This window comes from Sodiomyces alcalophilus, assembly GCF_042370955.1.
Source record: "Sodiomyces alcalophilus JCM 7366 unplaced genomic scaffold ACRALscaffold_5, whole genome shotgun sequence".
Lineage (NCBI taxonomy): Eukaryota > Fungi > Ascomycota > Sordariomycetes > Glomerellales > Plectosphaerellaceae > Sodiomyces > Sodiomyces alcalophilus.
The window spans coordinates 5,160,214-5,187,311 of NW_027263536.1; the positions used below are offsets into that span (position 1 = coordinate 5,160,214).

Consider the following 27,098-nt stretch of genomic DNA (forward strand, 5'->3'; position numbering starts at 1 on the left):
CCCACTTAATAAGATACTCGCGGTGTTTCCTAGTATAATAGTGACTAAGAATTTTTTCGACTTTATACTTATTCGACTCTTAAGGCTCGACGTTAACTTCTATAGGGATAGGTAGAGGCTAACTATCGCGGGAGACCTGAGGCTCTAATAACGAGATAGGGAAGATATTATAAATCTTTATAGACGGAGGGAGTTCTAGCCGGTAGGCTAACCCGTGGTTACCTACTATACCGATAACTTTAAAAGAACTAAGGAACTTATCGGAAATTCTACGACTTAGCCGACCTTACTTAATATTCTTCGAAGAAAGTAATATATAGTCACCTACTTAGAAATACTAATAGGTATAACCGGCGTTATAGTAACGTTTATAGGTCCTCTATACACGCTAGATAAGGACTTATATAGCTTAGCGGTTTTATACTAGGTGACTAGTATGCTATTCGGCTTAGGCAGCGCGATTTTCCCCGAATTTAAGTAACTTAATTTTATCGGGACCTTGAGGGTTAAATCCTATAAGGGTAAAGGCGGGGGTCTAACGAATAGCGGAATACCAGGCTATATTATATATAAACTAAGCAAGGGATAACTTTTCTACCTAGTCGTCCTACTAAAGGTAATAGTAGGATTAAAGGTAGTATTCTAAGTTCTGATTCTAACGCTCTACCTAACCGTCGGTCTAGGGATAGAACGCGGTGGATAACCGGCGGTGAATACTAAGATAACGATAAAGGGTAGTCTAACACTTACTAGTAAAAAGAGAGCCTTAATTAGAGATAATCCTATTAGGGAGGCCGAAAATACTAAAGATATATAACTATAAAAGGTCGGTACGCCTATTCACTAATAATCCACTACTATAAAGGATATATAGGGCGTACTTAGTTAGATAGTAAATAATAACTAATACTATATCTCTCCTTTTACCCTAGTAGGTAACCGAGGGGAGGCTAGTAATAAAGTTAATAGATATGTCTTAAAAAGGATAGCTTGGAATAAGTAAACTAGTAAGATAGTTATATAGCTTATAGTGCCTAGGCTTAGTCCTTTAATAAATAAAATAACTTAGGATAAACTTCTTAATATCCTAGGATATAAACTCCTAGAAAACGGTATTAGAAATACGCTTATTGGTTCTGCTAGTGCCATAGTGGCTAGTAGTGGGGGCGTTATAGAGAGCCTATATAATTACTTCTCGAAGAATGGACTTATTAGGGATAAAAAGATAATCACGAAAATAGACTATACTATTAGCGTCCCGAGTCCACTAAGTAGGCAGTTTAGTATCGGCGGAATAAAAGGGGTCGTGTTTCTGGGCTTTAATAACTTCCTCCCTTAGACTTAGTAGAGTAGGCTTCTCCCTATTAGCAAGCTTTAGGAGGCTAACAATAAACTTCTTTATAAAATCTTCGATAGGACGGCGCCTTTCTTAATCGATTTTAGCGGGGTTAGCGGTATATTAAGGCTTTCGGGATAGTCTATTAGCAGGGTTCTAGATGCCCGGATAGTAACGAATTTCGAAATCATAAACGGCTAACTATTCTAACTAGCGGGTATACTATGCCTTAATATAAGGCTTATTTAAGAGGTAGCGATAGTTTAAATAGTTAGTAAGGACTTCGATTAGGGTTAGTTATAGGCTATATAGTATCTATTAATACTATACTTATAATAAGTAATGATTATAATAATAGTAAGTATAATATCTAAGTCAAAATAAACAGAATATGGTTATAGCTATATAACTAGACATTTACTTTATAACTAGCTTAACCTATACTATAATACTATACGTAATATACGCGTATATATATACTTCGCTTATGATATATATTATATAAATATACTAGGTATCGTAAATACGATATCTTAGTTATTACTTAAGCTAATAACGTGGCGTGATAACCGTCGCGTAGGCTATTAACGTAACAGTCGCCACCCAATCTTCCAGGGTCTTTTGCCAGCCCCGGATCCAGAAAGAAATCCCAGAAATTAGCTCTTATAAAAAATAATCACTCGTTCGCGAAATAAGCAGTAATCCTACGGATCTACGAATTTTCAATAGCTATTTACTTGATTTTCCTCTCTTCCACGCGTACAGCCTACTACTCATAGCCCAATCTATTAAAAGTATCGCTAATAACGGAACGCTTTATAAATAGCTATAAGCTCTGATATACACTAACCGTATATATCTCTGGCCAGCCAATACTATAGGACCTATAAGAGGATTTGAGTTAGGTAACCTTAGGGTATAGTAAATAATGTGTAAATAGGATGTATTCCTTAAAGGGGAGGGCGAGGTTTCCGCTCTATATAGCCACGGGGAAACCTCGGTCTATCTAGGACTTAGCTGGTGCTAGCACTAGTCTAGCGCTATACGGGCTTTAATACCAGTATAGTATCGGATAGTGGTGCGTAGTATATACCCTGGGAAGGATAAAGCCCTGCGTCCCGCGGGCTTCTAACTATACTTTAAGTCTACGTAGTCTAGCTCGGACTCGGCTATACCGATTATTATACTAGTAATATATTATAGATATAGGCACTCTCTTTCTTTATTATTAAAAAAACTTTTACTATATAAGATAGCGCCTGTATAGCGTAATTTCCTAACTCCATAGGTTCCGTGTATAATACTAGTAAGTGTGTCCGGCGGCCTAGTCCTCCTGTCTTAGAATTACTAACTAAGGACGCGAAAGTAGATCGTAAATAATAAAGCAAAGGGAAATAAAAATAAAGGGAGTGCTCAGGGCGATATTAGGGATAATAGGGAGCTTAGTTTATATTATCCTATCGTATAGTGCCCGGCACCTTCTTTCCGTTAACTAGTATAGCTAGGCGGCTAGATAATAATAATAGCGGGTTCCTTAGGCTTATCTATTAGGATACCCTATACCTCTAGTTCGAGGCCCGTGATAGCGGTTATTTCCTTTATAGTAATCTCGTTATATCGGGCTTTAAGCTCTGCTAGCGATATATCGTATAAAGCTAAGATAGCTTTATAGGCTCGGTTATTATAGTGTTCCTAGACTATACTAAAGCGATACCGAGATCGGGGTCGTTAATAAAGCGGTGCGCTATTACATCCCTCTTACTATATTCGAGCGAGCCGTTATCTTCTAAACGCGTAATATAAACTTAGGATTCTATACGCTAAAGCGCTACTAGTAGTAGGAGGTCGGCGGCGTTCTAGATAGCGTTATTTATTATATAAAGGGAGATAAACTATTCTACGAATTTCCCGGCTAGCAGGGGGAATACTACGCCGTGGGCGCGTTAGCGGATAATATATAGGGTCTAGCGGTATATTAGAAACTCCTTTATATAGAGCTACGCTAAGGGATTATATAGGCGCGATACGAAACTTTTGGCCGTTTAGACCTAGACTCTGTCTTCGCCTAAGTGGTACGAGAATAGACGCTTAGTAATAGGTAGGCTAGGGTTATTAGCTATAGGCCGTTTAGTTCCGGCCGTGCGCGATAGCATAGTCTAACTAGGCCCCGTAGTAGCGATTACCGGCGAGCTTTAACTAATAGACGTGTTAGCGAGTATATCCGTTATAGATCGGATCAGCGGCGTGTTCTATACAGTTATATTATCTAGGTGGGCTTTAATAGCCTTAACTCGGGGCTAAAGCGCGTCGTAGAATAGCACTATAGCCGTTAGAAAGCTTACTTAATCTATGGTTCCGTCCTGCAGGTGTCTAATAATAGAGATTATTTCTAGGCCGAGCTTATTAGCTTAGTTAATTATCTCGAATATACTCGTATCGAAGTTCGTGGCGCGTAGGTTAGTGGTCTATTAACGAGGGTTTATAGTGCCTAATAGTCGCAGTATAGGGGAACCTATAGCAGTTATATTACTAGGCGTGGCTCTGGCTACGCTTCTATAAAGGAATCGCCTATTTAGGCCTTATAGGGCGTTATATCTGGCTATAATAAGGTATTCCTTAAAGCTTTGTTCGGCCTATAGCTAATTGCCTATAACCCAACTATAATTAAGGAGAAACTAGGGTTATAGGTGGTTTAGGACGATATTCTTAGCTATATCTTTGTCCACTACCCGGTTAGCGAGGTGGCTAGGAGCAAAGATAATGCAGTCTATGCCCTGGTCTTTAGGGTAATCGTAGCCTGCTTAGGTAGCGTCTCGCCGGTATCTAGCGATAGTGCTATTATTATTACTTTTCTACTCGGTAAAGGCTAGGCGGAGCGATTATAGCTAAGTCTTAACCCTATTCTTATCGCTAAATAGCGAAATAGTATAGAAATATCCGTTAAATAGCAGGCCCTACCCTTTACGTCTATTCCTGAAGTACCTATTAAACGAGTCTTAGAGGGTCTAGTCTTTCGACTAGTGTATATTAGTAGTGTATAGGGCGATAAAGAAGCTTATATTAGGGGGTATTAATCTATTTAGCTTAGGGTTTCGGCTTATAAGCTACGATAGCGGGCACGGATATAGGTAATAGTGGAATTATAATAGGGAATAGTATTAAGGGATACTTGGATTATAAGGGGTATGCTGATTATAATATGATCGTTAAACGGTCTTATAGTTGGAATAGTGGTTATAATTATTTAACTATAGTTAAAGGATAGGGGGAATAGTAAGGCTATAGGTGGCTAGGAGAAATCTTTTATTTTTAAGCTAGCTATGCTAATTTACATATACGCCAGGGCTATATAGCCGGTAGGGCTTCTATTCTTACTAGTTCGAGATTAGATAATATTATTGTTTCTATATCGGTTATGCCTTCTAAAGGTGTTTCCGTTATTAAGGGGGACGGTTCTTTAGCTTTAGCCTAGCTCCTCCGCGAGGCTAAATAGGTTCCTTTAGTTCTTTAGAGCTCGCCGGGCTCGGGTCTTTTAACTTCTTTTACTCCTTTTAATACTAAACGAAGCACCTCTAAGGCTTTTTAACGTTCTTCGAATTCCTCTACTAGATCCGGAGCTTCTATTATATTTATAGGTATCTAGACGTTCTACTAGTCCGGCTAGTCCTTTTATTAAATAAGATACTCGGTACGTGGCTTGCCTCTTCCTTTACGAGTAATCCGTTTATCCGGGATAGCCTTAATCTCGTAGTGCTTATATAGGTCTCGTTATTACTCTTAGTTCTTATCCTGTATATCGACTAGTCCTATAGTGTCTAGTATCTCCGCGAACCTAACTATTTAGAGTTAAGTAATACTAATAACGGGGTGTATATTAAGAGTCTTAGGTAGATCTAATCGGTACGCTAGCGGTGATACTTACTCGAGGACCTTAAAGGGGCCTATCCGTTAAGCACCGAGCTTAGGGCTAGCTTTACCTAGGAGCGAGTATCCGTGGCTAAGGCGGACGTATACGCGGTCGCCGGGCTTAAACCGAATATTACGCCGTTTCTTATCGTATAAACGCTTTATATATATTTATACTATTATAATAGTAAGTTACGTATCCTCTTAGAATATTTTATATACGAACTTAGGGTTAATATTACCGATTAGGTTAAGCAGACTACTCGTTTTAGTGCTATATAGTATCTTATTTAGTATATAGCTAAGCGTCTTATTAAAGGCATTATTTAGGTTAAACTATAAAGGTATAATCACCTTCGGCTATAAAGCGTTTAGGTTATCCGCTAGGTATATATATATCCCGATCTTAACGGTTTAGTTCTTCCTCTTAGAAATACTATCGGTTTAGGGATACTAGGCCGTTAAGAACTTTAGCTTAGTTCCGGCTACCTTCTATAGAGTTATCTAGAAGTCTAATAAGAATTTAGGGTTATAGTCCGAGATAATAGCGCGGGGGATACCCTAGTTACTTATCTAGAGGGCTTAAAAGAGCATAAACGCCTAGTTATCTACGGTGTAGGTGCTATAGCTAAGGATAAGCAGGGAGGCCTTTAAGAACTTATCCGTAACGGTTAGGAGGGCGTTAAATAAAGGGAAGCCTTCGCGCTACTAAGGTGTCCCTACGGAGGGCACTTCGTATAGTCTGATAATAAAGTCTATAATAATAGTATAGAAAGGGATTAGGGGCGTTAAGATAGGCTATATCTCGCTAAGGGGAGCCTGCCGATCCGTTTAATAAGTACGATATATCTTATATTAAGCGATATATAAGTTAACCTCTTTACGGAATCGTGGGATTATAAAGCGGCTAACTAAATCGTACTATATCCATTTAGCTCTAAAATAGTGCTAGTCGTTATAGGCGGTATAAAGGAATTCCTTATATAGGGAGAAAGGGATATAAAGGCGTTTTCTCCTATTTAAATCCACCTAGTATAGGAGACTATTATCTACCTTAAAAGGGATCTTAACTAATAAGTTATAGTTAGTGGTTTAGGTAAGGATAGGCGTCTACTTTAAATCGTTAGCGTATCCTTTAATAATCCTTTATCGTATAGTATCCTCTATCTAGATTTCGCTAATATAGTATATAGCCTAGTCTTCCTAAATCCGGTCTAACTCCCCTAGACCCTTAGCCGGTAGGCCGTTAGTAGTAGGCAGCTAAGATAAAGCGTCGGCTACTATATTCGTTTTACCGGGAATATATTAATAATCTAACTAGAATTAGCTAAGAAACTCGGAGGAGAGGGTAAGCTTTATATTTAGCTTAGTCTTATTAGTGCTAGATAGGATAGTCGACTTTATAATACCGATGGTAGCGGCGTGGTCTATAAGGACTATAGTGGGGTTATAATAAGCGGACTAAATGATAGTATGGGTCTTATAAACGGCCTATACTTAGTAGGCGACCTTAAGTTCCGTGGGCTAGTATTTCTTTTTAGCCGCGTTAAGCCCCTTACTAATATAAAGCACTAGTCGAATGTCGGTTTTCTTAAAGGTTCCTTTAGTAAGCTATTTAGTCTTATTAATTAGTTAAAAGAGTATAACGGAGAACCCGTGCTTTTTAGAGGCGTTTAGCTAGATAAAGAGGATCTTAATAGGGATATAGTAGAATAGGTAAGCGTCTAAGGTAAGAGCGCCGGTGATATTATAGAACATAGCTAACTCTTTAGTAGTGGCCTTAAACGTTATGCGTTTAGTATATGCTTTACGGGCCTATCCCTTATCCTTCCCGATTTAACGAGCCTCAGCTAAAAGGGTTATTTTCTATTACTAAAGGGGAGCGATATAATAAAAGAATGGGGGAATAAGATAGCGGAGCCACCCTATTATCCTGATTTAACGTTCTAAGGACTAAAGAGAAGTCGGAGGGCGAATCTTTTATAACGCCTCGGTACGTTCTTTAGTGTTTAATAGCCTAAGGGCGTTAACCTTAAATCCTAGTAGTTAGATTAACGGGTATCTAATAAAGGACTTATCGGGAGAGATACTAATCCTCTTTATACTAAATAAGGAGAGCACCGTGTTTAAGTGCTTAGTATAATCGTCCTTAGTATCCGATATAATAACGATATTATCGATAAAGGCGGAGATAAAGTCCTAGTATAAGCGAAGGAGCTAGTCTATATAGTATTAAATATGCGTAGGCGAGTTACGGAAGCTTATTAGGGCGACCTTTAGTCGTTCCTATCCTTATTAGGAAATAATAGTAAACCGCTTACGGTACGGTTTATATATAGGGAACTAGTAAAAGAAAGCCCGGGCGTCGATAACGGAGATAAACTTCTTCCCTTAGAGTCGCTTAATAACCTTACCCTAAAGTAGTATTAGGTACGTATCTAGAATAGTAACCTTATTTAGGGCGTGAAGGTTAACTACTATACGGCCTTTATGTTTACCCTTTACCTCTTGCTATATAATAAAAACCGGAGCGCTAAAGGGCGTTAGTACTAATATCTATTCTATACGGTCCTGGTCGTAGAGTCTATCCAGGGTCTAGTCTAGGAAGGCTTAGTCCTCGCGGCTAAGTAGGTATAGCTTCTAGCTAATCCTTTAGGTATACTACCCGTCGATTAGGGGAACGCGTATATAGTTCTTCTTATCTATATCGATAACGCCTTAGTCTATCTAAACCTTAGGGTAGTTACCGATAATCCTAGTAAAGCGCCGTATAAAGCGGGGTCCGTGGTTATAGATAGTCACGCCTTCTAGAGTCGTTTTAGTCAGGGCATCTAGGCTCTTCGCGATTCCGAGCTTCCCGCTAATAAGTAAATACCCTTTAAAGATATCGCCTTATTCTTCCGAACTTAGGGACTTCTCGGTAGCCTCTAGCTATTTTATTAGAATATCGCGGGTATTATCCTGCTTTATATTAAAGTATCCGGCCGCGTAGAAAGGATCTATATACCCTAGCTTACTACCCTAGGAAATAAGTAGCGGCCGGTTATTAGCGTTATAGATTAGAACGGATATCCCTTCGCTAAGGATATAGTTTAGTAAACCCTTAATATCCGGTTAGAATTCTATAAAGTCTAAGGTTACGTTCTATTCCTTAAATAGGACGAATCCGTACTAATATAGCGGAATAATGATTTTCTTAGCGGCTTTTAATTACCGTCTAACTAATAAACGTTTAGCGAAGATATATGCCGGGATAATAAGACCTTTATAGGACCTAATCTAGATAGCGTCCCGCGAGTTAAGGATATTAACCTTATTCGGATAGTTAAATTCCTATCCGAGGAGCAGACCGGCTTCTAGCTTAGGGACTACCTAAGCCTTTATATATAGCTATCCGACTCAGGGCTAGCTATCCACTATGCCTTATACTAGCAGGGTAAATAACGCCTATCCGACAGTATCCGAAGTACCTATACTACGAAGCGTAGATCTTTTAGACGTGTTAACTTCCGCGTTAAGGAGGTAAAGGAGAAGGTGCTAGCTTATAATATATCGCGAGGCACCTAAATTAATATAAGCTTCGAAGGGAGCCCTATCTAGGGTTACTTAGACTTAGACCCTTATATATATATAACCGTATAGGCCGGCTACGGGGTCTATTATTTCCTATAAAGCGCCTTTAATTAAAGGGGAGTCCTTACCACCCTATTCCTCTATTAGGAATAGGTAGGAATAGGACTTCTTATAGTAAAGGGCCTTATTATTAGATCTTATTAGCTATCTATACCTAGTATATTATCGTTATACCTAGTAGAGATCACGGTACTTAGGTATAAATTCAGGTCTATTAGTGACCTAGTATAGTTAATTACTGCCTTTATCGGTCTTAGCTTTATTATCTATAAGGTCCTGGGAACTATTAGGCTCCTCCTTAAAATAGTATAGGTCCTTTAGTTCCTTATTATTCTCGTATCCTTTATCGGAGACCTTATTATCTACGGCGGTGTTTATTAAATCCCTGGATCGTTCCCGGCAAAAGTTCCGGTTACCGCGCGCTAGTTATTCGGATATATTATTAGCTAAGAGCCGTTAGCCGCGTTTATTTATATAGCGGTTTAGTATTTCTAGGGCTAGTAGGGCGTGGTTATTCCGGCGGAATTATCCTAGTCCTACCGAGCGATATTCCGGGAATAATAAATAATAATCCGGTGCTAGGGAATATTATTCGGGCTATAGTAAGTAGTATAGAGCCAGGCTACCGTGTTAATCCGGGTACCGGAGAAAGGGCGAATATACCTAGGAGGATTAGTTTAATATCGATATCCGTTCGATCTATAGTAGGGTTTATCGGGTAATAAGGGCTTTTTAGGCTTTATTAGTATAATTCCAGTACTATCCTATTATTATATTAGCTAGGCTATTTATAAAGTCGGTCGCTATAGTTTCCGGTCCGGGACAGGGAAGAGTATTTACTAGGTTAGCGTCTAAACGGTCCTATATAAGAGCTAAATACTTACCTCTAGGTTTATTAGCCGCCTTTACTAATCGGATACCTTATCTACGAAGACACGGATATTATAGCGGGTAACTATATCGTCTAAGGTGTATCGCTTATATCTTAGCTTATACTTAGCTTCCTTTTAAGGTAGTCGGAACCTTTCCTATAAGGCGGTCTTTTATTCCGTAATAGTTACTATTATAGTAAGGTATAAATATTATCCCTTATTAAGGCTTATAAACTATACGGATACCTCGCCTAATAAATAGCGGGCTAGTCCGCGGGGAAGGGACTCGTGGTGCTAGGCACTTAGGCCGGTATACTAGTTTATTATATCGGTAAAGCGGAAGACGTTTATATAGATTAGTTTAGTTCCTTCGGTCTTAAGATCCTAGTCGGCGGTAAAGTATAAAGGAGGCTTAAAATAACCTAGGTTATCGGCCTTAAATTAGTGCGTCCGATTATCGTGCTAGCTAAGGATAGCGAGTAAATCCGACTATTATATATATAGGTATAGTTCCGGGTAGTTAGCGTCTAGTATATTCGCTAGGGGAGGGCCTATACCGGGAGGGCCTTATCTAGGGGGACTATTACCTAGAGGGGCTACCCGGTGCTATTAGTGTTCCGGATTTCTATTATTCCCGGTTCCAATATCCTTTATCTAGTTATAAGGGTAATATATAATATCGGAGGGCGTGGGGCTTATACGATTATCGCGGTGGCTTATAGTATCGGCTTAATAACTTTTCTAGTCGGAGAATAGTATACGGTTATTAGGCGTTAGGGTATAGTCGGGCATTCCTTTAAAAGGTTTAGCGTACTTTAGAGAAGGGCTTTCCGCTATATCTTCGGGGAAACTTCCGACTAGCAGTTCGACTATACTTATAGCGGGGCGGATTAAAAGCGATTCCGATCTTTTAACCTTAATCTTTAGTTTTACCGGCGGAGAATCGTGCCGGCGGTAAAGGGGGCTAGCTCCTTTCCCTTTACTATACTATAGGGTATAACTATAGACTTATAAAGGTCGATATACTCGGACTCTTTCTTAAGCTAATTATAGAATACCTTTATAAAAGAGTTATAATAGGTAACCCACTTAGTAGGATAAGTTAGCTAAGGAGGTAGGATAGCTTTAGAGACTCTTCCTCTAGAGGTCGTGGCATAGCTAGCTCTATTAGTGCTAAGGAGGTTCCCTGCTTACTCGGCTATAAAGAGGAGTAGCCGATATTTAGGCGTAAGAACGTTTTTAGCTATATCTGGATAGGCGTTCGTTATTACGGCGAGGGGATATACGCCTTTTAGATCCCTTAGTATAGGGGGAGAGTCTAAGAGAACGGGGTAAGGTTATCATTAAGCGGGTTCTATAATAATGCTATTTAGTGTTTAATAGGTCGTTTTAGATACGGGCCTATCGGATAACTAATACTTATAGACTCTTATACTTATCGCTTACTCGCTTAGTCCTAATAAAGGGGAGGCGCTTTACTTACTGGATTATAGGTAACCGATACCGCTTTAGCTATATATCCGATTAGGGCGCTATATATAGCTATTTAACTAAATAGGGTTTTAGTATATAGACCTCTACGTATTACGCTAAAAGGCTAGTAAATATAGTAAGGGGTGCGTGGGTAAGCAGTTCCTTATCGGCGCTATTAGGCTATAGCTCGATAATCGCTACTTATCGCTTAGTCCTATTTAAGGGGAGGCACTTTATTAATAACGGATAGTTATTTACCCTGGGATCGTATAACTAGAATAGTCTACACGGTCGTTTAATAGGATTAGTACGCGAACCTTACTAAGATTAAATAATCTTATTTTAGTTACTACTATTTAATATACACTAACCGTATATGTCTCTAGCTAGCTAGTATTATAAGACCTATAAGAGGATTTAAGTTAGGTAACCTTACGGTGTAGTAAATAATATATAAATAGGATATATTCCTTAAAGGGGAGGGCGAGGTTTCTGCTTTATATAGCCACGGGGAAACCTCGGTCTATCTAGGACTTAGCTAGTACTGGCACTAGTCTAGCGCTATACGGGCTTTAGTACCAGTATAGTACTAGCGCTAATCTAGCGCTATATAGGCTTTAGTGCTAGTATAGTGCTAGCACTAATCCAGCGCTATACGGGCTTTAGTGCTAGTATAGTGCTAGCACTTATCCAGCGCGATACGGGCTTTAATGCCGGTATAGTGCTGGCACTAGTCCAGCGCCATACGGGCTTTGGTGCCGGTATAGTGTCGGATAGTAGTGCGTAGCAAGCTCGGTATTAAGGGTTAGATAGTTTAACTTAGCTCCTCGAAGCTTATAAAAAAACAACGTAACGGGGCGCTAAGTACGGTCCTCTAGTTAGCGAATAACTACGCTAATTCTAAAGTTAGAGGCGTCTAGCTCGATTTGGATAGGAAGATAAGGGTTAAAATAGCGGAGAATAGGAGCGTCTTAGAACGTATCTCGGAGCTTCTCGAAAAATACTCCTTATTTATTAGAAAGGGTAAATACCCTTAGCTAACCACCCCCTTTTAATAGGTCGGTTAATAGCCTAGCTATCTTAGAGTACCCTTTAATAAAGCGTCGGTAAAACCTAATAAAACTAATAAAAACCTATACCTTATTAACAGAATTAGGCTCCTCCTACTCGCGAATAGCTTCTACCTGCTAAGGATCTATATAGATACTATTAGGCTTATAAATAAAACTAAGAAATTCCACTTCCTAATACTTAAAGATATACTTTTCCTGATTCGCGTATAAAGACTAATCTCTTAACCTTTAAAGGACCTCGCGTATATATATATAGTGTATATCCTTATCTAAACTATAAATCAAAATATTAACTAAGTAAATAATATAAATAGTATCTATAAGACTATATAGTGCCTTATTAATATATCGTTAAAAGCTAGCAGGGGTATTATAAAGTCTAAAAGGCATAACTAAATACTTAAAGTGACTATACTTAATTCAAAGCATAGTTTTCCACTCATCCCCTTCTTTTATATATAGCCTATAATAGGTAACTTTTAAATCTAACTTAGTATATACCTTTATTTTAGATAAGCTATCCAGAGTCTTATAAATTAAGGGGAAGGGGGTACGATTCTTATAAATAATCTTATTAAGTCTTTTATAGTCGATATAAAGGTAAAGCTTACCTCCTTTCTTTAGAATAAAGAGTACGGGGGCACCGGCAGGGCTAATAGAGTTTCGAATCTAACCTGTAGCTAAGGCGTCTTTAATATACTATTATAGAGTTTCTAACTCTTCCTCGGCAAGGGCATAGATAGGAATAAATAGTGGAGTCTAACCGTCTTCTAACTTAATAGCATAGTCCTACTTATAGTACGGCGGGAGGCGACTAGCCTTAATAATATTAAAAACGTTTATAAAATCTCGATACTATTCGGGCAGAAAGGACTCGGGTAACTTCGGGAGGGCGTTAAGGATAAAGGGGATATCCTCTAGGAGGATAGGAGATTCGGGCGGAACTAAATCGGAATAGGTATCTTAGTCGGAATCTAGAACTATAAGACGGCCCACCTAAAGGGTATCCTCCTTAGCTTAGACCACTCCTAAATTAACTAATTAGATAATTACGCGGGCGCGTTTCCTTTCTTTTTTAATTTCTTTAAGGCTTTAGACTATCCCTCTTTTACTAGTAGCTAATCCAAAGTCTTCTTTATCGATACGAAAATTCTAAAGGCGGTCGGTCTAATCGATATACGGGTTATAGGTGGTTAACTAGGGGATAGCTAGAAGAACTTCGGACCCTTTAGTAAGGTTAATAATACGAAATAAAGTATAATATATACGAGTACGGCCCTAATCGTGGGTGGCCTTAATAAATAACGTGATAAAACCGTAGGTGTCTTTTTCGACTTTAGAAAATCCCTAATTTAGACGTTCTAAGGGGCTAGTTAGGTTGATACCCGGAGGGAGGGCGTGGCGGTTAATAAGGTTAATACTGGCTTTATAATCTATAAACATAAGGCACTATTTCTAATTACTACTTAGCCGTACTAGGAGATTAGTCTTAAGAGTCCTAGTTTCTAGGGACGGCGAGCCAGGTAGGGACTAATCCTAGGGGGCTACTAGCGGATTATTAGCTTAAATCTAACTAACGACTTATTTCTTCGGATTAACGGGTTATTTATTAAGATTAGACTAAGGCGGGGGCATATAGCGGGCAGGGGAGTATAAGTATTATACGGATAGTAACTATTATTACTAAGCGTATTAGAACTAGAGGCGTTAGTAGAAGATAAATTAGTTAACTTAGGGTATATAGACTTATAATAACCGAACTAAGAATAATAGTAGTATTCGACTTCCGAGAGGGGCTAACGTTTAGTAAAGCCTTAGGACTAACCCTTTATAAACAGGATAGTAAAAGGACTATTAGAAGAAGGCGGAGTAGAAGTAAAGGTAGATAGGGTAAAGGAGGACGAGGCGGCGGGGGTAGAGGCAGAGGGCTAAGAGGATCGCGAGCCACTATTAGTAGTTATACCTTAACGGAAAGCTAAACGATAGGCTACGAGGTGGTTAAAGGTAGGCGAGTCGACCTCTATTAATCTAGATAAATTAACTTCAGCTTAATAAGCTAAGACGTTTAAATGCTTATAGTCCCGGGGGAGACCACTAATAGTAACCTAATCACGAAGGGGCTTTTATACTTTATAGGAATAAGCTATATATGCTATTTATCGGGGAACTCTAAGGAGACTTCGTTAAAAAGAGAGTCTAAACGATTAAGGAACTAGCTATACGACTAGTTAGGGCGTTATATAGTCTAATCTAAAAAGAGCTATTTTATAATAGATATTTTACGGGTATTATAGTCTATTAGCTAGTTAGCGAGGAAATTATAAATATCGACTTATCGGGCAGGCTTCCCCTCTTTTATAGGGTTATAGACTCGATGCTAGTAGGTATACTACCAGGACTTTATTAGGGGGTAGATACCTGCTAGTATAATATACTTTCTGCCTTTTAGTAATAAAATAATAATAATCTAGATTAAACCTTTCTTATATCTCCTTTATAAAGGTCTAGAACTAATCGTAGGACTTACTATCCTACTTCGGCTAGGGGTAGTTAACTCTAGCCTAATTATTACGCTCGCGCCGCGGCGAGGACGAACGCCCGCGACTTAGTAGCGAAAAGGAGTCTTAACGGCGTTAGCGCTTCCGGTGGTCGGGGGGCGGATAGTCGTTATCTAGGTCTTCCTCACGTTATAAATAACGCAGTCTTTTTTCCCGTCTTTTATAAGCTTTTCGGTTAGAGATACGTAATAAGATAGCTTCTAATTATTTATCGGTAAGCTTTTTAGGGAGAGTATCCTCCTACTAAGGATTATAATATCCGACTAAATAATTAAGCGGGACCTAGGTTCGGGACCTATAATTAGGCGGGGGTAGGGAAGTCTCTCTTCCTTTCCCTTTTAGACTTCTTAATATTAGATTAGAATACTTAGCTTATAGAGGACGAGCCATTTTTAAGGACTCTCCCTAAGTATAATAAGTAGGCGTAGGATAGAACCGTTCCGCTAGGCGGTATAAAGACGGTATAGTAGCGATAAAGGCAGGACTACGGGTTCCTAGGGGTTATCTATTAGGAGGTAAAGGATAAGAGGCTATAATAACGGCGTTATTATTAGATTCTTCGGGGTCGGATAAAGAGTCGCTAAGTCTAGAACTCTTAGGCTCTGGTTTAGGACTTGGAGGAAGGTAGCGTCTAGGGCCTATATTACGATAGAAGGCGAGGTCCTACTAGGAGGATCACGAGTAAGGTGCTTAATCGAAGTCTGCTAATAGCTTCTGATAGTCGTTATACCCGTATAAAAGGGGACAATAAATAAAATATTATAGGATTTAAGTAAGGAGTAAAGGAAGCTATTATAAAACGAATAAGAAAGCCTACTAGTGGACTAAGGGAGGGGGTACTATACTAAGATTATTCGTTAAGTTCTCCTAAGAAGATATAGGCATAGAGGTCCTTACTTATAGACCTTTAGGTGCTACTTAGCAGGAAGGTATTAGTTATATAATCTCCTCTCGGAATAACTAAAGGACCTTCGTAAACTAGGTAGCCTTATTATAAAGGCTACCACCCCCTCTCGATACTCTAAGCTAGCTTTCGTATTCTAAATACACGATAAGCCTTGTCTAAACACGAAGCCACCTAGTAGTTAGCACGTAAGCCTCTAGAACCTCTTTACGAGAGGCCTCTATAGCTTACGCGATAAGCTCGTACTAAGCACTAGTAGGAATCTCAGAGCCTTATAACACGAATTAATAAGTCCTCTTTATGCCTCTTATATATAAACACCCCCTTTACTCTATACTTCTTCGTTAAGTCTAAGACTAGCGCCGTAATCTTTAAGTAATTCTTAATAAAACGCCGATAAAAACTAATAAACCGTAGGAAGACTTATATAGTCTTTACCGAGTTCGGCTCTTATTAACCGCGGATAGCCTCGACCCTAGACTAATTTATATAAACCCTATCCACTCTAATAATAAACCCTAGGAACTCCACCTCTTAAGTCTCGAATATATACTTCTCGGGATTCGCGTATAATAACCACTCCCTTAACCTCCCTAAAACCTCCTTAATATACACTTAATTAACCTCGAGGTCTTTACTATAAATTAAGATATTATCTAAATAAACTACATAAATTATATTGATTAACCCACTTAAAGCCTAGTTAATATACTATTAAAAGCTAGCTAGAGTATTAGTAAGCCTAAAGGGTATAACTATATACTCGAAATAATTATAGCGGGTCCTAAAAGCTAGTTTTTATTTATCGCTAGACCGTATACGGAGTCGATAATAGGTATCCTTAAGGTCTAGCTTAGTAAAGACCTTCCACGATAAAAGCCAGTCTATAATCTTATATATTAATAGGACTAGTATACGGTCTTTATAAGTAACCTCATTTAACGCCCGGTTATCTATATATAATTATAACTTCCTACCCTTCTTCGGTATAAAAAGAATAGGAGTACCTAAAGAGTTATTGGAATAACGGATCTAACCTTTAGCGAGGGCGCCCTAGAGGTACTCCTATAACGCTACTAACTCCTCCCCTTCGCTGATATATAAATTGGCCTAAACGGGGGCGTCTTCCCTTCCTCCAACTTAATTCTATAGTCCTATTAATAATATCCGGGTAGCGTACCGGCCTTCTTTATATTAAATATATCTAAAAACTTATAATATTACTCCGGTATAGCTACTAATAACTCTTCTTAACCCGTAGGTAAAGGGTTCTCCTGGAGTTCGGGTAATAGTTTAGGTAAGGGAATAAGCGTGGTTATATCCTCTAAGATATAAGCTTAGACACGGCCAACTCATACTACCTAGGCCCTAATAAGCCTAATAGTCACCTTCGCCCTGTTCGTAGCCCTCTTTAACTCCTTCTATAAACTTATAAACTTTAACTCCTCCTTCTAAATCCGAAAGGTCTAACTCTTCTTTACCCAGTTAACTATTACATTATACTTAGTTAACCGGGGGATCCTAAGAATAATCTCCGATCTATCCTCCCCTAAATCTATAATATATAACTCTATATACTATATCCGTGTTTAATTCTAATAATCTATAATCCGAACTATTAATAAGATTAATCCGAGTATCCAGGTTATAGATTCCTTATTTAACTATCTAACTTCCTTAGGGGGTCTACTAATCGCTTTAGTAAGGGGCACTACGCGTTTATTAATAATATTAAGGTCGGTAGCGTTATCCAGAATTATAACTTAATAATCCTATCCACCGTTTAGTTATATATGAAGGTTTACCCTTACTAGACTAGGGGGGGACGACTCTAATAGTGCGTTTATCCTAGGCCTAACCCTATAGGGCTTAGGGTAAAGCCTATACCTAACCTATAATAAGTCGACTAATAGCCACGGCCTCCTAATTAGGGTTAGTAGCCGAGGTAAAACTTTAACCGGCCCGCCTATTCTATAAGCGAGGGTAAAGAGGTCGAATATAGCCCTCCTCTCTATATTTATAATATTTCTAAGGGCCCGCAGGTTCCGAAGTTATACTAAGGTTATCCTGCTATTAGGCAGGGGTAATAGCCCCGGTTATAATAGTAGGGGGCGTAGGCGTATCTTCGTAGGAACCGCTAGCTTAGGATAATAAGGATTTATTACCGGTTTCGGGCTTCCTTTTATAACCCTTTTTGATAGATTGGGCTACGAGTAGTAGGCTATATGCGCGGAAGAGAGGAAAATCAAGCAAAAAGCTATTGAATTCGTAGATCCGTAGGATTACTGCTTGTTGCGCGAACGTGTAAAGAACTGACTTCTGGGATTTCTTCCTGGATCCGGGGCTGGCAAAAGACCCTGGAAGATTGGGTGGCGACTGTTACGTTAACAGCCTACGCGACGGTTATCACGCCACGTTATTAGCTTAAGTAATAACCAAGATATCGTATTTACGATACCTAGTGTATTTATATAATATATATTATAAGCCAAGTATATATACATATATAATACGTATAGTATTATAGTATAGGTTAAGCTGGTTATAAAGTAGACATCTAGTTATATAGCTATAACCATATACTGTTTATTTTGACTTAGATATTATACTTATTATTATTATGATTATTACTTATTATAAGTATAATACCCCCCCCCCCCCCCCCCCCCCCGTAAGCTGACTCTTATATAATAAGTGCAGCTTAGTCAGGTGATAGTTATGGTTATATTATAGCGCAGTAATCCTAGTCTATCTAAGACTAGAATACATAGAGGAAAAAATTTAAAAAACCTCTTCTTTTTAAATTCAAGGGAAAATTTAAAAACCCTTATTATTATTATGATATATTATGCAAAGGAAAATTCAGAAGAACCTTTGATATATAGGAAACCCCGAAGGTAAAAAACCTAGTTATACCACTTATAAAGAACTAAGAATACTAAGTATTAAAACCTAGTATTTTAATTCTTTAATATTATTATAAGGCGGTAAATCATACTCAGGCAACGTATCGTCCTTATAAGCTAGGTTCATATAACCGCAAAGAGTATTATAAGTCTCTTTTGCTAAACCTTTAGTCATTATATCAGTTATATTAAATTTAGTATTTATATATACGATTTTTATTTTATTATTATAAAGTTATTGCCTATAGTAGTGATACTACCTATCGATATGCTTTACCCGTTTATGAAATTCAGCGTTTTCGGCGAGCTTCTTTGCACTCTCACTATCTATTAAGATAGTAGGAATCTCGAGAGATTTATTATTATTATTATTATTATTATTATTATTATTATTATTATTATTATTATTATTATTATTGCCTCTTATATTAGAATCTAGACCTAGATTCTGAAGTATATCTTTATATAGATTATAAAGATAGATTGCTTCTTTAGAAGCTTCTATGAGAGCTATATATTCGGCCTCTGTTATTGATAAAGCAACGATTTTTTGTTTAGTTAAGGTCTAACTAACGGGGTTATTTACTCCCACGCAGTAAATATATCCTAAAGTCAAGGTTCTATCCTCGATTATATCTGAGAAGCTGGTATTAGAATAACCGTAAATACCAAGGTCTTCTTTATTACAATTATATAAAAGACCAATATTAGGATATGTATTTATATAAGCCTAGATTCGATTTAACGTAGTAAAGTGGTCTTATAAGGGATTACTTATATAGCGAGAACACTAGTTAACTGCGTACGTTATATCTAGTCTTAAATGCAGGGCTAGATATAATAAAGCCCCGATTTCCTGTTAGTATTTATTTATATTATTAGTTAACGCCTATTCAGGATTTGGTACTAGGACCTTCTTGTGTATACAAGTGGTATTAACCTTTTTTAGACTTCGTTTATTATACCTTTTAACTATCTTATTAGTATAAGGTAACTGACTTATAGAAAGAGTCTTGTTATCTTTATTTATATTTATTATATGGCCTAGAAAGGTATTTATTTCACCTAAATCTTTAAGTGTAATATCGTTAGACGTTTCCTTAAAAAAGTGGTCTAAAGTATTCTTAGAAGGGCTTAGAGCCACTATATCGTTAACGTGGCATAAAAGAATAGCTCGTTCTTCTATTCTTTTAATTTTATTATATTTATAAAAGGTAAAAAGTCTATTATTATATTCAGAGACCCGGCAACCTAGCTTAGATAATATCTCAACCAGGTAATTATACCAGAGTCTAGGGCTTTGTTTCAACCCGTATAAAGCTTTATTAAGCTTATAGAGAGTTATATTATTATTTTCTAAACCGTCTTCTTTCTCGAAGCCTATAGGTTGTATAGCGTATATCAGGGTATCTATATCGGCATAAACGAACGCGTTTTTAGCATCGAACTGCCTGAATTTCTAGCCATGTGATACGCTTAGTATTAAAGCTAATTTATAGCTTTCTGGCCGGCAGGTATTTGAAAAGGTTTCTAGATAATCAAGACCTAGAACCTGATTAAACCCCTGAATAACCCACCGAGCCTTATATTAAATAGCTTTGCTAGAGCTATTATATTTGATTCTGAAGACCTAACGACCTCCCAGTACGTGGTAGTCTTCTTTTATTTTATTATAATTATTAGGCGTATTTTTTATACTTATTAAGTCCTGGGTCTTTCTCTTTTCGAGTTCTGATATTTCTACTACCATCGCGTCTATCCATTTATCTTTATCTAGGCAATTTATAGCCTGTTTATAGGTAGCTGGTTCGTTAATCGAATTTATAGTTAAAAGAAATAGGGCATTTTCTTGAAACTATAGGTTTCTAAGTATAGTATCTTTTATATAATATAGTAAGTGCGCACTATTATCATAGGATATTAAATCCTTATAGTCCGGTTTTAATAATTCTAAAGATATTTAGACTTCTAGCCTGGTACTTTGACTACTATTATTATTAGCCGGGCTATAGTTGATATTATTATTATTCTTATTATTATTATTATTATTATCAATAGCTGGAACTTCATAGCCCGCTGCCCGCAGACGAAGACTCTTACGTCTATTATTATTATTATTCTCTTCTTTAGGTTAAATAGCCTTAACAGAACGTTTCGAAACGCGCGAAGGAATATTTTATAAACATTAACCGGTATTTTCACTAAAAGTGATTCCTTTATTATACTTAACGGGTTAATAAGGCCCGCGGATAGAAACCTGGTTATATGCCTAAGTATTAATATAGGGAGGACTTATTCCGACTAGGGCATTTGTTTATTCCGACTGGGGCACTATTTTTGCAGCCGGCGCCAGCCGCCCTACGATCACATACTCTTTTTTTTTTTTTTTTTTTTTTTTTTTTTTTTTAAGGATCGTCTTTTTGGCCTTAGATACGATCGCCAATCGACGGATCAATTCGACTACAAACAGCTGCTTCGTATCTTCCTACAACGTAATATACGCACGCCTCTCTAGCTCTTCCTGCAGCCTATGGATTGCCTATCCGTTCCCGACCAGGATCCAGGTGGGATTAGGTTGCCTCCTACGGAATTTGGGTTAAATTAACCCCGACCGCTCCCTCCACGTTATCCACGCCTTCGACCCTGACCCCGAACCCCGGGGCGATCACGACCTTATTATTATTATTATATAAAGAATCGGGAGGCAAACGCGCCATTTCGACGTTATTAGGCGTTAGAGAAAGATAGATAATTGTTAAGGGTAAAGAAGACGATATCGTGGTTATATAGTAGATGGGAAATTTTCTAAAAAAGAAAATACAAAAACAAAGTGATCGTGGACGGCTGGCGCCGGCTGCAAAAATGGTGCCCCAGTCGGAATAAACAAATGCCCCAGTCGGAATAAGTGCTCCCTTAATATAAGGAGGGAGGTTATTATTATTATTTTTAGGCGTATAGTTATTATTATAGTTATCTAAAGAAGAGTGAAGAAACTGATTCCCTAAGACATAAACGTCTCGAAACTAACCAGTCTTTTTAGTTACTAGGTTATAAACCATATAGTTATAGTTATTAAAACCTATTAAAGCACCTTGAAGTGCCTTTATATCTAGTTTCTTTATATTCGGGTCGTTGTTTTTATAATAAATAATAGAACCCTAAACCCGTATATTATTAATATTAGGTTTCTGACCTTATAAAAGCTCATAGGGACTCATATATTTAAGAGCTAAATTAGGTGATCTATTATATATATAAATAACTAAACGCACAGCTTTACCCCAAAGGTATCTAGGTAGCCCTAAGTGGAAAAGAAGAGCTCGAACCTTTTCTATTATAGTTCTTATAAACTCGTTTAATAGAGCCTTAAGCTTTATAAGTGTACGGTGGCTTTATATTATGCTTTACGCCTATAAAGAGACGTTGAAAAGAGGCGTTATTAAATTCTTTTCCACCGTCTATATCTACTTTTTTAATAAGAAAGTGATATTTATTATTATTATTATTATTATTATTATTATTATTATTATTATTATTATTTTCCACCTATACTTTCTACTCTTGTATAGCTATAACTACCGTCGTTTCAGACTTGTCTAAGAGTAGTTATGCCCATAGGAACCGGGTGGAACGGTCTAGTATAAACAACTCCGGCGAGATTCATCAGATCAAATCAAAGTTCTACAGTAATATAACAGGCACACCTGTTATATCCGATAGTTTATATAACTATATGAACAGAATGGTCGTAAGATCTAAGCTTTTGAACCATATGAGCCGTAATTGGTTGATGGGTAGACTATACGAGTCGGAGGGCGTACCGGTGCTATGTCATAACGCGTTAGGTCCCGAGTATATTATCTTACGCGGTGATAAAGTTATTAGTGTTATTGGTTAGGGATAAGCTGACTTTGCACTACTCGTGCTTAAAAGATAATGGTATATATTCCACCAATATGATCCCGTGTAGTACGAATAGTACTATCACCCAGCGTCGTCTATTTACCCAGAGGATAAATTACACAGCCTCTTCTATAAGCTGTGTGTAAGGTTCGTGTATAAGCTCGCGTGGAGTAACTGGGATCTAAGACACAGAGCACGTCTAATAGAAATAGAGAAGACTCTTTATAGCAACCCGATATGGCTAAATAAAGTATAAGGCGACGCAAAGTCGTAACAAACATCTTATAAGCCAAGGCACAGCGACGCGCTTAAGCTCCCGTAATCGGACTCACGAAACTTAGCATCCATCACTATCAGTGTAGACAAGGCTACAAGCGTCTCTTCGTTCAACTTTAATTAGGCTTCCACAGTAGAAAGCGATGTTCTCACGGCCAAGCAGCAAGAGTTAGGCTTCGCTGAAGACTAAGCAAAGTAAAGCTCGCGAGAGGCGCCAGCGAAGGAAGGCAGAGCTACGCGTGACATACGAGAACATACTCAAAGCCCTTGAGAGTCCTGACTTCTTTAACTAACCCCTTTCTTTGTTTATTTAGTTTCTTTGAAACCTGTTCTTTGAACCTTTGAAACGTCTTTATTCTAGTTGAGTCTCCTGGCTGTTTCTTTGGTATTTTCCTTGTATTTATTATATATATTTTCAGAGACTTAGCCCCCCCGTACGATAGTGCCTATGCTGTAGCCTAGTATAGCCCGTTATAAAGCAGAGCCGTTGTATAAAGAAAGAGAGGCTTTTTATTATTAAATAATAAGAGCTTTTTGTTTCTAGTAAGACCGCGAGCTTTACTATTAAGACGAGAGAGGCTGATAATATTCGTGCCTATTTCCGGTATATAAAGGCACTCTTTTAAAAGCAGAAGCTTTTTAGTATCCCTGAATCTTATAACGTAGTCTCCTTTACCTTATATCTTTATTTCCTTTGCCTGACCCTAATAAATAGTTCTTTTTTTGGTATTATAAGTAAAAAAGAGTCTTTTATTTGTAATAATATACGCCGTAGCCCCGCTATCTACACAGAAATTCAGATCTAATTTGATACTGTTTTCTGCTTATACTTTATAAATCTTTTCCACTAACTAATCTATATTAAGGTTAGTATTATTTATAACTCTATTTTTGAAAGAGATAATAAATACCTGATTTATATCTATTAAATCCTGTGTGAAAGGATTAGGACGGTCTGGAAGAGGAAACGGAGGAGGGAGGATGTTTTTAAAAATAACGCCGGCCTCTTTGTCTTTATTATCGTCTTCCTATTCTTCTTCCTTTTCTTTTTCCTGCGGCTAATCCTGCTACTGATTCTGTTAATCTAAAATCATATTAACCGTAGCAGACTCGTCGTTCTCCCCTTCTTCTAAAGACGTATCTAGGGCGTGCTGCTCCTTTGCCTTTAGTACGAGGTTTATTATACGCTTCTCTCTTCGAGAGAGACGCGTATTTCCTCCTCCTTTCTTTTCCTTATCCTTTTAGGAGGACTAGGATTTATTTACCCTATTCTAGGTATTTTTTCTTAATCCTGAATTATCTTTTATTACTTAGTTCTTAGGTGCTTTTTTAGGATAGAGAAAGTAGTAGTTAGTCGGCGTATAGCTAGGCTTCTTATAGTTCTTATAGAATAAACCCTTAGTTTTCTTTTAGGGCTTTTTATTCTTTTATAACTTCGAACCTTATATAAGGAGGGTATTCGACGGGTAATCGACCTTTCTTAAAGCGTCTATTAATTCCGCTATTAATGTATCTAGTATATAACTAGTAATATCGTGACGGAGAGCTTAAGTTGTTTGCCCTATTATAGATTCGTACCTCTTATTAAGACTATTAAGTGGGTGATCGCGAAGAGTAAAGAGATAATCAGGATAAGGCACTTAGTGATCAGGACGTGATCACACTTAAGTTAAAAGGTAGGGGGTGCTAAAGAGTTAAATTAATCGCTAGCCTTTTTATCCTAAGGGCGGCTATCTATCCTTTCTTATATATATACTAGCTAGCTTTAGTCTAGCATAAGAGTCCCCGATTAAGTCTATACTACCTGATCGATTACTATCTATTAGAATATAGCGATAACTCGACTTATGCCTAGGTACCGACTATATTATAGCTAGTATCGAGTTAGGTCCCGGACTAGATACTTTATGGTTATCCGTACTCCGCCCCGGTCTAGAACCCTATCATGACTCGTTATTATCCGGTACTTAGGTACCGGAGGTCCGGCACCTAATAGGGCGCCCCGTCTCTATAGTTTCCGTCCCGGAAACCTTAATACTAATCTAATATCCCTATATCTTCCTCTAACCCGGTATTCCTTTATATCCTTTTTACCCCCGTTACACCTAATAATTCTATTATAATTCTAGCCTAATCTACCTATTATATTCCTCCTTTTAATTACTAATTCCGGAATATTATCCTTTATAATAACCCTATTCTAGTTATAATATAATCCTTTACTAACTATTTTATTATCCTAAGTCCTTTTAGTAAGGCTAGCCCGCGATTACCTTTATTATAATACTAAGGTAGTTATTCCTTTTAGTTATAGGGTTACCTTTATTATTCTTTCTATATAAATAAAACTAAAGACTAGTCCTACCTAACCTTATAGATATCCTATTCTATTTCTCCTACGATCCCGTTCTTATTATTTTCCTCTTTTTACCTTATTCTAATTAACTTCGCTAGATTAGATAACTAATTTTATAAGTGATCCTATACCGTCCTATAATAGAGTTAAGACTTAGGTTAGGGAGCACTGCCCCGGTGTTACTATTTGCGATAGGACCGGTAACCGATCCCGTGGCGGTAATACCGCCCTAAACCCCTAGGAACTGCTTTAGTAGATCCGGGATCTCTTTCTAGACCTTTAGGGAGGTCGATATCTCCTTTAATAAGGCAGTAACCCGCTTTAACGTATACTGCTTAGCGGCGGTAATTTCCTCGTCGTCGCGCCGCTCGGCCTATACGCCCTTACTAGACCCACGGGTAGTCTCGGCCTTATGCTTACCGATACTAACTTTTAAGATTTACTAAGCTTAAAGCGCAGCTTCCTATTATAGTTATTAGTATATAATCAGACGCGGGACAAGACGTACTTATAACACGGGCCTTATTAAACCCGCCGGGCCGTACCTTAGTAGCCTCCAGGATATCCTATAAGACTTTAGCGGCAGCCTTGCCCGCTATCGGTAACTAGTTAACGGTTAGTATTAAACGGACCACGGAGCGGTCTATAGCGGAGGGAGTATAAGCCTATATCGAGGCACGAATAACTACCGTTAACCTAATAGTAATAATATTTTACCGATTTCTCTATAAGGTATATAAGTAAGGAGTTAAGTAGAGGCTAATAATAGAACACGCACTAGCACTATAGCGACACGACTTATACGAGATAGTGCCCACGTCCTTTAAATCCAAGTCGGCTAGGTGGCCGGCGTATCGTAAGTATAGGGCACGAAGGCCCTCGCCCTCGCTAGTATCGACGAGTTTAGCCACCCTAGGAGTGGCGGCGTTAGCGGCCGGGGCGTTAGCGGCGGCGGACTTCTTCTAACGTTTACTAGGGGTCCTAGCTATACTATTACCGCTAGTGGCGGCGCGCTTCTTATTACTCTTAGGAGCTATAGGGAACGAATAACGCTACGATAGTAGTTAGCCCGTGTTCTAACCACGCGTTAAACGATATAGGAGGAACTTATAATAAGGCGAAATAACGTTAGCTATAATAAGAGAACGAGCTAGAACGAAAAGATTAGAGTCAGCGATAAGACACGACCTAGGCCGATAAAGAGAATGAGTTTATATAAAGCTATTATCGGCTAGTCTTAACTTTATCGCAGGACGGCGTAGGATCACTTATAAAATTAGTTATCTAATTTAGCGAAGTTAATTAGAATAAGGTAAAAAGAGGAAAATAATAAGAACGGGATTGTAGGAGAAACAGAATAGGATATCTATAAGGTTAAGTAGGACTAGTCTTTAGTTTTACTTATATAAAAGGAATAATAAAGGTGACCCTATAATTAGAAGGAACGATTACCCTAGTATTATAATAAAGGTAGTCGCGGGCTAGTCTTACTAAAAGGACTTAGGATAATAAAGTAATCGGTAAAGGATTATATTATAACTAGAATAGGGTTATTATAAAGGATAATATTCCGGAATTAATAATTAAAAAAAGGAATATAACGGGTAGATTAGGCTAGAATTATAATAGAATTATTAGGTATAATAGGGGTAAAAAGGATATAAAGGAATACCGGGTTAGAGGAAGATATAAGGATATTAGATTAGTATTAAGGTTTCCGGGACGGAAACTATAAAGACAGGGCGCCCTATTAGGTACCGGACCTCCGGTACCTAAGTACCGGATAGTAACGAGTCACGATAGGGTTCTAGACCGGGGCGGAGTACGGATAACCACGGAGTATCTAATCTAGGACCTAACTCGATACTGGCTATAATATAGTCGGCACCTAGGTATAAGTCG

The 27,098-nt window shown here is 38.0% G+C and overlaps 1 protein-coding gene across 1 annotated transcript; it reads right to left on the reverse strand.

Moving 5' to 3' along the window:
• Positions 1-12,803: 12,803 nt before the first annotated feature.
• ACRALDRAFT_2077596 (uncharacterized protein) lies at positions 12,804-16,909 on the reverse strand (the record flags this gene model as incomplete). The annotated part of the gene is made up of 3 exons (XM_071022311.1): positions 12,804-12,962; positions 14,886-14,932; positions 16,837-16,909. Coding segments are annotated over 3 exons (279 nt in total), but the record flags the coding sequence as incomplete, so codon positions are not given.
• Positions 16,910-27,098: the final 10,189 nt, after the last annotated feature.